At 39.2% G+C, this 12,921-nt stretch overlaps 1 protein-coding gene across 4 annotated transcripts in view; it reads right to left on the bottom strand.

The window, feature by feature from the left end:
- Nucleotides 1-249: 249 nt before the first annotated feature.
- Nucleotides 250-12,921, bottom strand: part of MAP3K4 (mitogen-activated protein kinase kinase kinase 4) — an 80,193-nt gene continuing 67,521 nt past the window's right edge. For all 4 annotated transcript variants that reach the window (XM_054982231.1, XM_054982250.1, XM_054982242.1 and 1 more), the window contains 7 exons: nt 11,627-11,697; nt 11,105-11,221; nt 10,458-10,617; nt 9,300-9,422; nt 6,678-6,784; nt 4,971-5,150; nt 250-821 (listed from right to left, as the gene is read on the bottom strand). In XM_054982231.1, coding sequence (XP_054838206.1) covers nt 801-821; nt 4,971-5,150; nt 6,678-6,784; nt 9,300-9,422; nt 10,458-10,617; nt 11,105-11,221; nt 11,627-11,697 — 779 coding nt within the window. In that variant the 3' untranslated portion in view covers nt 250-800. The remainder of the gene's footprint in view (nt 822-4,970; nt 5,151-6,677; nt 6,785-9,299; nt 9,423-10,457; nt 10,618-11,104; nt 11,222-11,626; nt 11,698-12,921) is intronic.

Here is a 12,921-nt window from a genome sequence, read left to right as displayed (position 1 = left end):
AGTCACCCTCTCGTGTGTAAAGCTAGAGATAGAGTGAAGCAAAATGGAATCAGATTCACCAGAAATTGACCGTGCGGAAACCATGGTAATTTCCCAAGAAACATAAGAGGGTGGAGGTTCCATTTATATTTTACAGTAGCTCTAAACAAGTGATCCAACCTAGACTTGTCTTTAAAATAGGTGTAGAACTGCAATACTTCGAACCTTTTGATAATGTTCAACACTGGCAATGAAATAAGACACAAAAACTTCCTAAAATAAACCATTTATTGAGAAAAAGCTTTTAAATTTCATCAATCAGCCTTTGCATAACAAATCAGAAGCTGGCCAATAAAAAACAACAACAACAAAATAAGGTAGAAGTTCACAGTCAGTGCACTCAACAAACAGGAGATTAAAAATAAGGTCCAGAATGCCTGATATAACACTAACCTTTGTGTTTTTTTCGAACCTAGAAAGTTCAAAAATACTACATATTAACATTACAGTTCTCAATCATATGAGAAACTGAGAATGAGGAACAAAAATAGGGTCATGGTCCATTATACAGTAGTAATGGCACTTTCACTGAAACATGCAGCTTCTTTAAACTTGCAGGCGCCATCACAGGAGCAACACGTGCCAAGGAAAATGTTTGAGAGCAGCAGTAGAAGTGACACTGGTCACTTGTGCAGTCTTAAGTCACGGTAAGGTTTGAGCTTCATACCGTTTCTCAGCACAGTCTTTATGTAAATATTACATACAGTAGTGATTAAGAGATACTTCACCAAAGTACAGGAGGCCACATGTGTATAATAACTTCATTCTTCATCTGTGCACACCTGTGATGATTTAAACAAAATGTTATTATTGTGCAGAGGTTCAATAAAAGTTCTGAAGAGCGGTGCAACTTAGTGGTTCTCATTCACTGATACTGGCCTTCTATTGTAGACCATCTGTTCCTCCCATGCAAAAAAAAATATCATTTTTAAAGGAAACATTTCAGTCCTCATGCATCATGAGAAGTTGTAAATTCTAACCTGCTTGTAACACACAAGGCTTACAAGTGTCATAATTTACAAATTAAATGCAATGATAAATTTAATTCAGTAGTAATGTGAGTGCCATCCAAGCATCCATAATGCTTGGAAAAGTGGAAGGCAGTAGGAAAAGAGGAAGACCTAAAATGAGATGGCTTGACTCAATAAAAGAAGCCATGTCCTCCAGTTTGCAGGATCTGAGCAAGTCTATTAATAATAGGGCATTTTGGAGGTCTTTCCTTCATAGGGTCGCCATAGGTTGGAGGCAACTTGACGGCACATAACACACACAGTAATGGGAGAAGACACTTTTCTATAACATACTATCAGGCTTGGAGTTAGCCATGAGGACCCCCCCCCACACACACACACAGAGATAAGCTATCCGTTACATCTCTCAGGCTACAATAAATTCATTAACAGAAAAAACTCCTGGTTTCATTATAAATATGCATTTTTACCTGGAGTGAACAGTCTACATAAATGGTTGTTGTGGGTTTTCCGGGCTGTATTGCCGTGGTCTTGGCATTGTAGTTCCTGACGTTTCGCCAGCAGCTGTGGCTGGCATCTTCAGAGGTGTAGCACCAAAATACAGAGATCTCTCAGTGTCACAGTGTGGAAAAGATGTTGGCAGGTCATTTGTATCTACTCAGGAGGGGTGGGGTTGAGCTGAGTCATCCTGTAAGAGTTTCCCAGGGTGTGGAATGCTAATGGCGGGAGGCTTCACTGTATCCTGAGGAGGTTCTTTTGCATATGGATTGGTGCTTGATGTGCTAATCTTCTCTGCAGGGCTATTGTCGGGTATAGAGTGTTTTGTTAGCCTGGTGTTTTTCAGAACTGGAAACCATGCTCTGTTCATTCTTAAGGTTTCTTCTTTCCTGTTGAAGTTTTGCTTATGCTTGTGAATTTCAATGGCTTCCCTGTACAGTCTGACAAAGTAGTTGGAAGTGTTGTCCAGTATTTTGGTGTCCTGGAATAAGATACTGTGCCCTGCTTGAGTTAGGCTATGTTCAGCCACTGCTGATTTTTCAGGTTGGCCAAGTCTGCAGTGTCTTTCATGTTCTTTTATTCTTGTCTGGATGCTACGCTTTGTGGTCCTGATGTAAACTTTTCCACAGCTGCAGGGTATACAGTATACTCCTGCAGAGGTGAGGGGGTCTCTACTGTCTTTTGCTGATCGTAGCATCTGTTGTATTTTTCGGGTGGGTCTGAATACTGCTTGAAGGTTATGCTTTTTCATAAGCTTTCCCATCTGATCAGTAATTCCTTTGATATATGGCAAAAACACTTTTCCTGTAGGAGACTGTTTTTCCTTGGTTGTTTGATTCATCCTGGGTTTGATTGCTCTTCGGATTTCCTTTCTGGAGTAGCCATTTGCCTGAAGTGCGTGGTTTAGATGATTAATTTCCTCATTGAGAAAATGCGGCTCACATATCCGTCTTGCGCGATCCACTAATGTTTTCCTTATGCCTCTTTTCTGTCGGGGGTGGTGATTGGAGTTTTTGTGTAAGTACCAATCAGTATGAGTTGGTTTCCTGTAGACCTTGTGACCTAACTGAAAGTTTGCTTTGCGGATGACCAAGGTATCCAGAAATGGGAGTTTTCCCTCGATTTCTTTCTCCATTGTGAATTGTATGTTCCGGTGGATGTTGTTAAGATGATTCAAAAACCCCATCAATTCTTCCACCCCATGGCTCCAAATGATAAATGTATCATCCACAAACCGGAACCATACACTAGGTTTGTGGGGTGCTGATTCTAGAGCTGTTTTTTCAAAATGTTCCATGTAGAAGTTTGCTATGACTGGGCTGAGAGGGCTCCCCATGGCCACCCCATCCATCTGTTCATAGAATTCGTTATCCCATTGGTAGTAACTGGTTGTCAGACAATGATGGAATAAGGCTGTTACATCCTCTGGGAAAATCTGATTAATAAGTGCAGTAGTGTCTTTTACTGGAACCTTGGTAAACAGGGATACAACATCAAAACTGACAAGTATGTCTTGTGGATTGAGTTTCAGAGAACTGATTTTGTTGATGAAATCTGCTGAATCTTTGATGTAAGACGAGGTTTTCCCGATGTGGTCCTGCAGGAGATCGGCCAGATGTCTAGCTAATTCATATGTCGGTGAACCAATGGCACTCACAATGGGTCGGAGTGGGACTGAACCCCACCCCTCCTGAGTAGATACAAATGACCTGCCAACATCTTTTCCACACTGTGACACTGAGAGATCTCTGTCTTTTGGTGCTACACCTCTGAAGATGCCAGCCACAGCTGCTGGCGAAACGTCAGGAACTACAATGCCAAGACCACGGCAATACAGCCCGGAAAACCCACAACAACCATCGTTCTCCGGCCGTGAAAGCCTTCGACAATACAGTCTACATAAAGAATGCTTTCTTAAACTTAAGGATAAAATCACAGTAGTAGCAACTTTATACATGCACAACCATCTCAAATAAACCAGATTCATTTTAGCACCTGGGTGGTGGATAGAGGAGCACTGTGAACTGACACATACACACTCAGAACAGACAGGCCAAAATGCTTAGCTTTGGCACTGTGCACTGTGCTCATGTGCACACTTCGGAGTGTGCACATGAGCACAAGAACAGTCTTTTGGAACTTGTTGCACACAACACTTCCTTGCCTCCTCCTGCTTTTCTCACTCCACTGAACTGTACAATATTCACAGAAGGAAAGCCTGGAGCACTCACAGGGTGAGCTTAGGAAACAAATTATGAAGGAAGCTCAACTATTTTAATGGAGAAGAACTGGGAAAATTCCTCCTTGGTTCTTTTAACCAGAAACCCACATCAACTTTAGCATCTGGGGTCACTTACACAGGACACAAATTCCTAACAATTCCAGAAGGCTGAGATACTTCTTTAAAGAATTAGAACAAGCATTGTTTCCCAAAACCATCCTATTGGCAATCTAAGGAGGGTAGAACTGAATGGTTAAGACTGTGGCAGCTTGACACACCAGAGACAAAGCCAAGAAATTCCAAGCTACCGTCCATTCATATGCTGTGCAAAAACACTTTTTGGATCAGCATTTTACTACTCCCCCAGTTGTCGAATGAGACAGATATTACACCTCTTAGATGAAGTACTAATGTGGGTAATCTCTCAACCCCTCCCCCACCACACACATTTAATTAGCAACCAAATGCTAATAATGTTCTCATAAAGATTGGTTCTAAAACTTCTGTGCCTTTGCAGAAATGGCTTTTTGCTATCTTTGAAACACTGCATGTCAAAACAGTATGATGGCTGTAAACCACAAGCCCTCTTGAACTGATTCTTTTACATCCAGGTTCCACACTAATTTATTTAGTAAAAGCATTTATAAAACTGCCTCCACCCCCTCAAAATGGATCAAAGCAGTACACAATAAAACAAAACCCAAGCACATACAGTGAAACCAAATAAATTCTCTGGACCACAGACGAACCGATCGGTTTGAAAAGTTCTCTGATTTTTATTTTTTGTAAAATGGTTTACAGTTCTTCCTGATCATAGCCTAGGACTGTGCACAGGGAGTGTATAATTTGCAGCCCATTCCACAACATGGGGGCCACTACAGAAAAAAGCCTTTTAGCAGGTTGCCACTGACCTCACCTCCCTGTATGAAGGGATGACAATAATCTGATGCAGTGAAAAGAGTAACTGATGGGCAGACATTTACACTGAGAGATGGTCCCTCAAGATATGTGGATCCAATGCTGTGAAAGACTTGATAGGTCAAAAAAAGCACCTTGATTAATTCCAGCATCAAACTGGAAACCAAAGCAAAGCCTCAAAGAGAGAGACAGTAGAAAACCTAGATGCAGTGATTTGTTCTAGTTGTAGTTTGAGTTGTCTTGCAAGTAATCCAGCCCCGAAGTCTGTGGATTGGCAGGCTGACCGTATCTACTAATAATCAGAACCAAGCAATTTAACCAACCTTGACAAATGAATGATCGAGGAGCTGGCTTGCTGTCCATCTCATCTTTGGATCACTCTCCAAGCAGTGAGAAAGGAAGTCTTTTCCTTCCGGGCTTATCCTTTCTGGTATAGGAGGTTTATGACCCATTCCTACCCGATACATGATCTGGAAGTTGTGTTCATATTCATGCCAGGGCCTCTGCAATGGAGTAATATTAAAAAGATACGTTTGCACTTGTATTTCTTAACATGTGTTTGACGGTGATTAATACTGACCAGAAACTTGATAAATGGAGGATATCTCTCTGATGGGCACAAGTACAACATGGCCCAAAATTGGATCAACACAGATTACTCTTTTGAAAAAATTCACATGCAGAAGCAGTGTAGATGACGATTGCACAAAATGGAAAATAAATGATTAAATTATCAGAAATATAGTAAAAAATAAAAAATAAAAAATGGCATTCTAAAATGACAGAACCAGTTTTAATTATCTAAAAGTCCCTTTCTTCAATTAAAATTACCAATTTGTATACCAGAAAATGTAATAGATCCAGAGCAGTTAGCCGTGTTAGTCTGTAGTAGCAAAATCAAAAAGAGTCCAGTAGCACCTTTAAGACTAACCAACTTTATTGTAGCATAAGCTTTCGAGAATCAAGTTTGTGACAGTTTAAAATCTCATAATTGTGTAAGGGGCATAGAAAATGTTTTGCAACTATATAGTAGTTATCAGGTTAGAACAAGAAAGGAGAGAACTTTTAATAATTCTTGGGCTTTGGATAATGGCAGTAAACAGAACATTCTGTACCCAAAATATTTCTCTAAAATCAGAATGATGAATTTGTGTGTTAAAAGTGAACTGAAGCCTTCAACTCTGATTCAATAACCAAGTACCTCTAAATCTTTAGAACTTTCTACTGTTCAAAAACATGGTCTGTTTCCTTATTTAAAATATTTATATCCCATCTTTCCACAATGCCCAGAGCATTTAGATATTCAGACCCCCTTTCTCCCCAATGGCAACCTAAAGTAGCTTACAGCATTATTCGCCAAGACTGTGTGACTGGCCCAAGGTCACCCAGAAAGCTCCCATGGCAGAGTGGGAATTTGAACCTGTCTCCCCCAGATCCTAGTCCAACACCAAGCACTACGTAACAGAAAAGCTATGATCATATTCAGAAATGAGGGGAAACAAACTTGTAATCTGCCCTGCTTGATCAAGAAAACGAAAGCAGTTTCATAGAGTATAATTTTCTTCCCAAGGATTAAATCTTCACAGAGACAACAGATGTGCCTTAATGGGAGAGCACATGCTTTGAATGCAAAAGGCGACAGGCTCAATCACTGGCATCTGTAGTTAAAGGCTCCCCAATATTACATGTTGGGAAAGACCATGAAGCGCTGCTACTAGTCAGAAGCAAACACTCCTGACTAGGACAAATGGTCTGACTTGGTGTAAGATGGTGTGTGTGTGTGTGTGTGCAAAACAAACATTTACACTATCTTTCGTTCACATGTTTCACATGCATGCAATTCATCCCCAGGTTGTATGACCTCCCCCATCCCCCCCCTTCTATTTTAATAGTACATCCATCCAGGATATTTTCAAATAATCCAAAATTCTAAATACAATCCCTCTTCAATACAGCAATAGGATGTCTGGGACTGCCACACAACCGTACCAATCCCCACAGGGTGGCTTGGGCTCACACAATATGCTTACCTTACCAGTGACCATTTCAATCACAACACAGCCCAGGCTCCAGATATCTGCTGCACGACCATGGCCTTCTCCTTTAGCTCTAGTAATGACTTCAGGAGCCATGTATGCTTTGAAACAACACACATGATGACATCAGTTTATGGAAGAAAAGGAACGGGAAGCTTCTGAACAAATGGATTAATCTTCAAAGCCAGTTACCCCTTCCGTTACCTGTTACTGTTACTTATAAGCAAGGACAAGTTGCATGTAAGTGGACCTACTCTCACCTCCTCCATCTGAAATGCTTATTCTATAAGCATTCTCACAAAATTGATTTTACTACAGAGATCCCCCTTACTAAAAGGTTTGGGTTCCCATACTTGTTCCAGTGCAATGGAAATACCTTCATATGAAGTTATTGCTAGTTGCTACAGAGACAGAAATCGATCTCTGAAAAATTATCCTATTTGAGCACCCCAGCATATAGAAACGTCAAGGTGAAATGAGTGTGTGTAAGAGCTGGAATAGTAATTTATAACATATACCAAATCAGAATAGAGCAGCTGTTGGGGCAAAATTATTTGATGACCACCAATGTCTTTTTTAAGATGGCATCCACTAAAAGCTTATGAAAGGTTAAAAGCTTGTTAATCTTTAAGGTGCCACAAAATGTCTTTATTTTTACTGAACAGACCAGGATTTCCCTCTATTTGTACTGCTCACTGCAACATTCAAATAAAAAGGCACCTAAAAATTCTGTATACTTTAAATGTTGCAAAGTAGTTCTGGCATCCCTTTCCTACGTAATCGTTACCTAGAGGTTCCTCAGAAATCACCATTTCTAATAGCCACATCCATGTAATTGGGCCAGCTCGGCAAGACTGAAAATTCTGGGAACCCCCAGGCTTTCAAAAAATTCAGAAAAAAATCTAATGTTTGAAAAAAAAATTAACGGCAATTAAACGTTCTTTGAAACTTAAAAGCTATGTACAAAATAACCAAAATCCCACTGGGGTTCTAACTGTGGGAAGGAAGAGGAAGTGATGGTGAGAAAGAGCAGAGACCTTTGCTAAGGGAAAGGGGAGTTGAGAGGAAATGTGACCCCCCCTCATGAGTACCACTCTTATACCCCATATTTGGAGTATGGACTAAGATTGGCTTACCTAAAGCCACCCATGGCACAGGAGAGATTTGAACCAAGAATCTCTATTCACAGCTCAGGGTATTAAGCACCAAGTTATACAAGAAGAGTTCTGATGTATCACAACCCTATCCATTTACGTAGTCCAGCATCCTGTTTCCCACGGAGGCCAACCAGACGCCACAAAGGCTTACATGAAGGGCACTGAGGCTACCTAAACTGGCAATCATTACTAGACTTTGTGGCAGTGAATTCTCTAAGTTAATAAGTGTTGTGTGAACAAGAATCTTCTATAGGCTAATTCCTCCGGATTCCTGAATCTTGATATTGACTGTACTAATCTCACACTGTGTAATCCGATTTGAGTCTCAGTGAGAAAGGTGGACTATAAATGACATAAATAAATACAAATAAAAAAACAACTGTTGTTTATACTAATTTCAGATTATATGTTACGGTTATCTGTGTTTTGTTTATGTACGGAAGTTTTTTAGTAGGAGTGCTTCAAAGCCATTACAATGTATTTTGATTTGGTGAAGCATGTGATAGTTGCTAAGCAGAGATTACTCTAAGATCACTAAAGAAGTGTTTTCAGAATAGGTTTTCAATTAGGAGGGATGCTTTAAGAGGGTTCCTGAAGTCCAGAATGCCAGAACCAATTATAACAAGTGTCAGCAGTCAATTGGGTGGAAGCTTCCTGAGAGGGTATATAAGTGGCAGTTGAGAGAGTAAGAGAGGAGAGGAAGCACAGAAGCAGCTGGAATACAGTTGGAAGGCAGAAGATCTTTAGGAAGAATTTACCAGCTGAGGTAGGGTTGCCCACTTTAGTTTGAGAAAGCTTTGAGAGGGCAGAACCTGGGAAGGGAAAGGAGGTCAGCCAAGATGGGATGCCATAGAGTCTTCTCTCCAAAACTGCCATTTCCTACAGGGTAGTCTGGAGATCAGTTGTAATTTGAGGAGAACTCCAGGCCCAACTTGGAGGTTGGTAACCCTAAGATAAGGGCTTACAAGAGATGGGTGATTGAGGCTAAAGGCAACAAGGATGCAATTAAATAGAAGGCAGGAAAAAGGGATAGGAAAAAGATGGTTTTCAGAACACTTCCTATCACAATACATCACTATGTACCTATATATAAACATGGGCTTTGGAGGAGCTGAACTAAGACTGCCTGGAGTTCAATTAAAGGTATCTCAGAGGTAGGCACATTTTTGTTAAAATATTTCATCGAGCAAAGAATAAACACAGTGGTGCTGTGGAAGAAAGTTGTTTTATTCAGACATTTCCACTGTGGAAATCACCTGATATTATTATATAGACACTCCCCCCCCCCCCAAAAAAAGTGTCAGTGAAATATGCAGGGGCAATATTTCTGAATGAAACTACTTTTTTGACTGCACCACTTTTTTGGTTCTTTGCTCCATACCTGATGCAGCCCTCTTCTCATCAGAAGAGGCCAACAGTTCATGTTACTCATAAGGGTCTTTCAAAGCTGCTCTCTTACCTGCAGTCCCCAAAGTACTATTCACTTCACCAGGCATGGTCTGTGTGTTATTCTTTAGTTTTACTGAGCAGCCAAAGTCTCCCAGCTTAATCAACCCAGATGAAGTAAGGAAGATGTTAGCGCCTGAAATTGTAACAAACAAAAAAATGAAGTAACATCAATTCTTAGTTGACAGCTAGGTAAGAATTTAAAGTCAATGGTGATAGTTTACTACAGATTGATCACTCTCAATTAATAAGTTGATAGTTGCCACGAGGCAAAGTAACCCTGCATCTACCGTCCTCAGCCCCCACTTCCCTTCCAGAACACAGAGAGGAGGTTTTCAACAACCTGGGCATGACATCATGTTCTACCATGATCTCTTAACATCTAACCATCCTAGGTTACCCCTTCGAGCACTCTTGACTTACTTCCCAAGTGAATTCTTTGTGCAAGCTTCACAACAGCCAAAACTCCCACATGTATATTCTGCTCCAGAAAAGAATTCTGGAATATTTATTTACTTTTATACTCCACTTTTCTCCCCATTGGGGTCCCAAAGTGGCTTACAACACTCTCCACTTCTCCATTTTATCCTCACAACAACCTTATGAGGTAGATTATGTCATGAGGGTGTGACTGGCCCAAGGTCAGCTTTCAAGGCAGAGTGGGGATTTGAACCTGGGTTTCCCAGAACCTAGTCTGGCACTCTAACCACTACATCACACTGGCTCTCTTCCAGAAGATAACAGTATCTTTTGGAACATCTTCCAGAAGTTCTAAAATCTCCTATCTCGAGCAGAAAGGGGGCACAAAGCTGGGATAACTTAACCTGTCTGGGGTTTGTCTCACCTTAGTCTCATGTTTTATTATAGTAAATGTTTCTTTTCTTGTTGGTTTTCATATCTTGTTTGAGCTGGGGGCCATAGTTCCACAGTACAGCATCTGCTTTGGATGCAGAAAGTCCCTGGTTCAATCCCTGGCAAGTAGTGGGAGATATGAAGGAACTCTACCTGAGACCTTGGAGAGTCATCACCAGAGTAGACAATACTGAACTTGGCAGAACAATTGGTCTAAGTATAAGACAGCTTTATATGTGTATGTATTCATGTGCTTATAAGTCAGCCCATAGCCTCCTGGACAATGTTAGAAAAGAAAATGAAAAATAAAATAGCTTACCTTTAATATCTCGATGCACTATACCATGTTCATGCAGGACATTGATGGCTGTTGTGATCTGCTTTGTGTAGAGCCTAATAACGTGTTCCTGAAGACCCAGCCTTGACACCTCTTCCAGAGTTCCCTCATCACAATATTCCATGAATATGTACATTTCCTCCTTTAGGTGATGAGCAAAAAAATATTACTAGGACTCATTGCATCTTCTGTATGCAGGACATTGGATCTGTTTCAGGAAACTTAAAAGTAATGTTTAATTGCATATTTGCATGCAATTGTTATATGTACTGTATTTTCTACCAACAAGGGATAAACACAGCAACCATCTGTTGCAATGGGCCAAAAATAGGGTCACTACATATAACACGTAAAATAAGTCAACTTGTTTATAACAACAAACTCCCACTTTATAAAGCCTGCTGTAACATTAAAATGGCAAGCAGAATTCTTATACAAATCATATGTCACTTGTTACTATAAATTATGCATACACCAAATATGATGCCATCTATGGAACTTACTGGACTGGTTTATGTAAAGTTACAGTAACAGAACTGATGATACAAAACAAGGTCCAAAGGTTCTGTACATTCCAGTCAGTTTGCAGCTTTGTTATTTATAGGTCCCAATGACCAATACTGACTTACCCTGTGTAGCTCTACACCAAAGTACCGAACTAGGTTAGGGTGTTTAATGCCTTCAAAAATTTTCAACTCATCTGCAGTTTCTTTGATTGTTTTGTGATCATTTGGCTGAAACCTTATCTGCAAAAGAAGGTGTTCTTCATTAACGCTGCTGCCAAAATCAAGGAAAGAACAGCAAAATACACTGGGGGGGGGGAGCCCAATAAATATGCCACCTACAGGTCTCTTTAGATAATGCCAATAGGACAGGCAAAATTTTATTCGTAATTTTTTTCAACTTCAAGGTGCCTTACGAAGCAGTATTAAAATACAAAATAGTAATAAAAACACAACCATCTCCAAACCTCCTTCAATCCACATGAGATACAGGCCCCTAACATTTTCTAGGCTTTCAAAACTTAGTTTACAAAACAAATCAGAGAAGAATGTATGCATGTTTGTACAAAGCAGGGACTTTGTCCTAAAAGCATTAGTTGTTTTTAGTTGTTTTAATTCTGCAGTGCATTTCATAAGTACGAGACTTACTTCTTTCATGGCCATCAATTCACCAGTGTCAACACTGATACAGGTATACACTTTTCCATACTGACCTTCTCCTGCAGAATTACAAGAATAGTGGTTTAAGTACCCTGAAAATATAGTTCACAAATTTACTGAATGCCAAATATTAAGAGAGAATCGGTATAAAATGTTTTTTAGATGGTATATTACTTCCAAGGACACTGCAAAAGCTAACAAGGATTACAATGGAAAGTGTTGGAAATGCCAAAACACAGGTGCAACATTTTATCATATGTAGTGGGCATGCAAGAAAGCAAGGAACTATTGGAAAGAAAAACATGAAGAAATGCAAAAGATATTAAAGTTTAAGTTTGTGATGAAAAATGTTATTAAATATTTTACCAAGTAGTATTACAAAAATATATAGCAAATTATTTAAATATATGATGATGCGACAAGAGTAGTATTTGCAGCAAAATGGAAAGCAGAACAATGTCCAGATCTGACAGAATGGAAAAACAAGTTATATGAAAATGCATCAATGGCAAAATTAAACATCCTATATACACAACAGGCGAATCTGAGAATTCCAGGAAAAATTGAAAATATTTATTGATTATGTAGAACAATTATTATTAAATATGATGGAAAGATATTTAAATAGAAGTAGAAAATTAGGAATATATATGGGCAAGTTCTATATAGGTTTAATGACAATTTTATTTAATTGATAATAGTTTATTCCTTATGTTTCTCCCATACAGGATTTAGATGATATGCTTAGATTCATATATGACTTGGATGATTATTGATGATTGAATTAGTGGATGACTGTAGAGATATGATTTGGATGATTGTATGATGTAGTTATACTTTCTGTGTATATAGTTATTATCTGAAATAAATAACTTTGCAAAAAATATATGGTTCACAATTCTAGCAAAATGAACCAAGTTTTGTATCTGACCCATCCATTTAAAAATGCATGTTGATGATCAATTCCATAGCTATTTTTTCCTATGTTTATGATTTAATACAATCACTAAAAAATAGAATGAAGTATTGCATCTCTGCACTGTAAGCAGTTCAGTGCACAATCTTCTAGGTTATATAGAACCTTTATTCCCACAAAGGACAGACAATTTTCAGTAATACAACTGAACAGCACAAACTGTATAATAATGCTACATGTTGCAATTATGGTTATAGTTATCCATATGCCTATTTGGAAGCAAGTTCTACTGAAATCAAGGCATCAGGCAGCCAAGAAAGGTTATATTCCTGTTCTGATTAAAGTTGTTGTGTAGTACGGAAGTTAC

Source organism: Eublepharis macularius, chromosome 1 (assembly GCF_028583425.1).
Source record: "Eublepharis macularius isolate TG4126 chromosome 1, MPM_Emac_v1.0, whole genome shotgun sequence".
Lineage (NCBI taxonomy): Eukaryota > Metazoa > Chordata > Lepidosauria > Squamata > Eublepharidae > Eublepharis > Eublepharis macularius.
The sequence above is the reverse complement of the archived record's forward strand: the minus strand, read 5'-3'. Positions and strand labels throughout refer to the sequence as shown.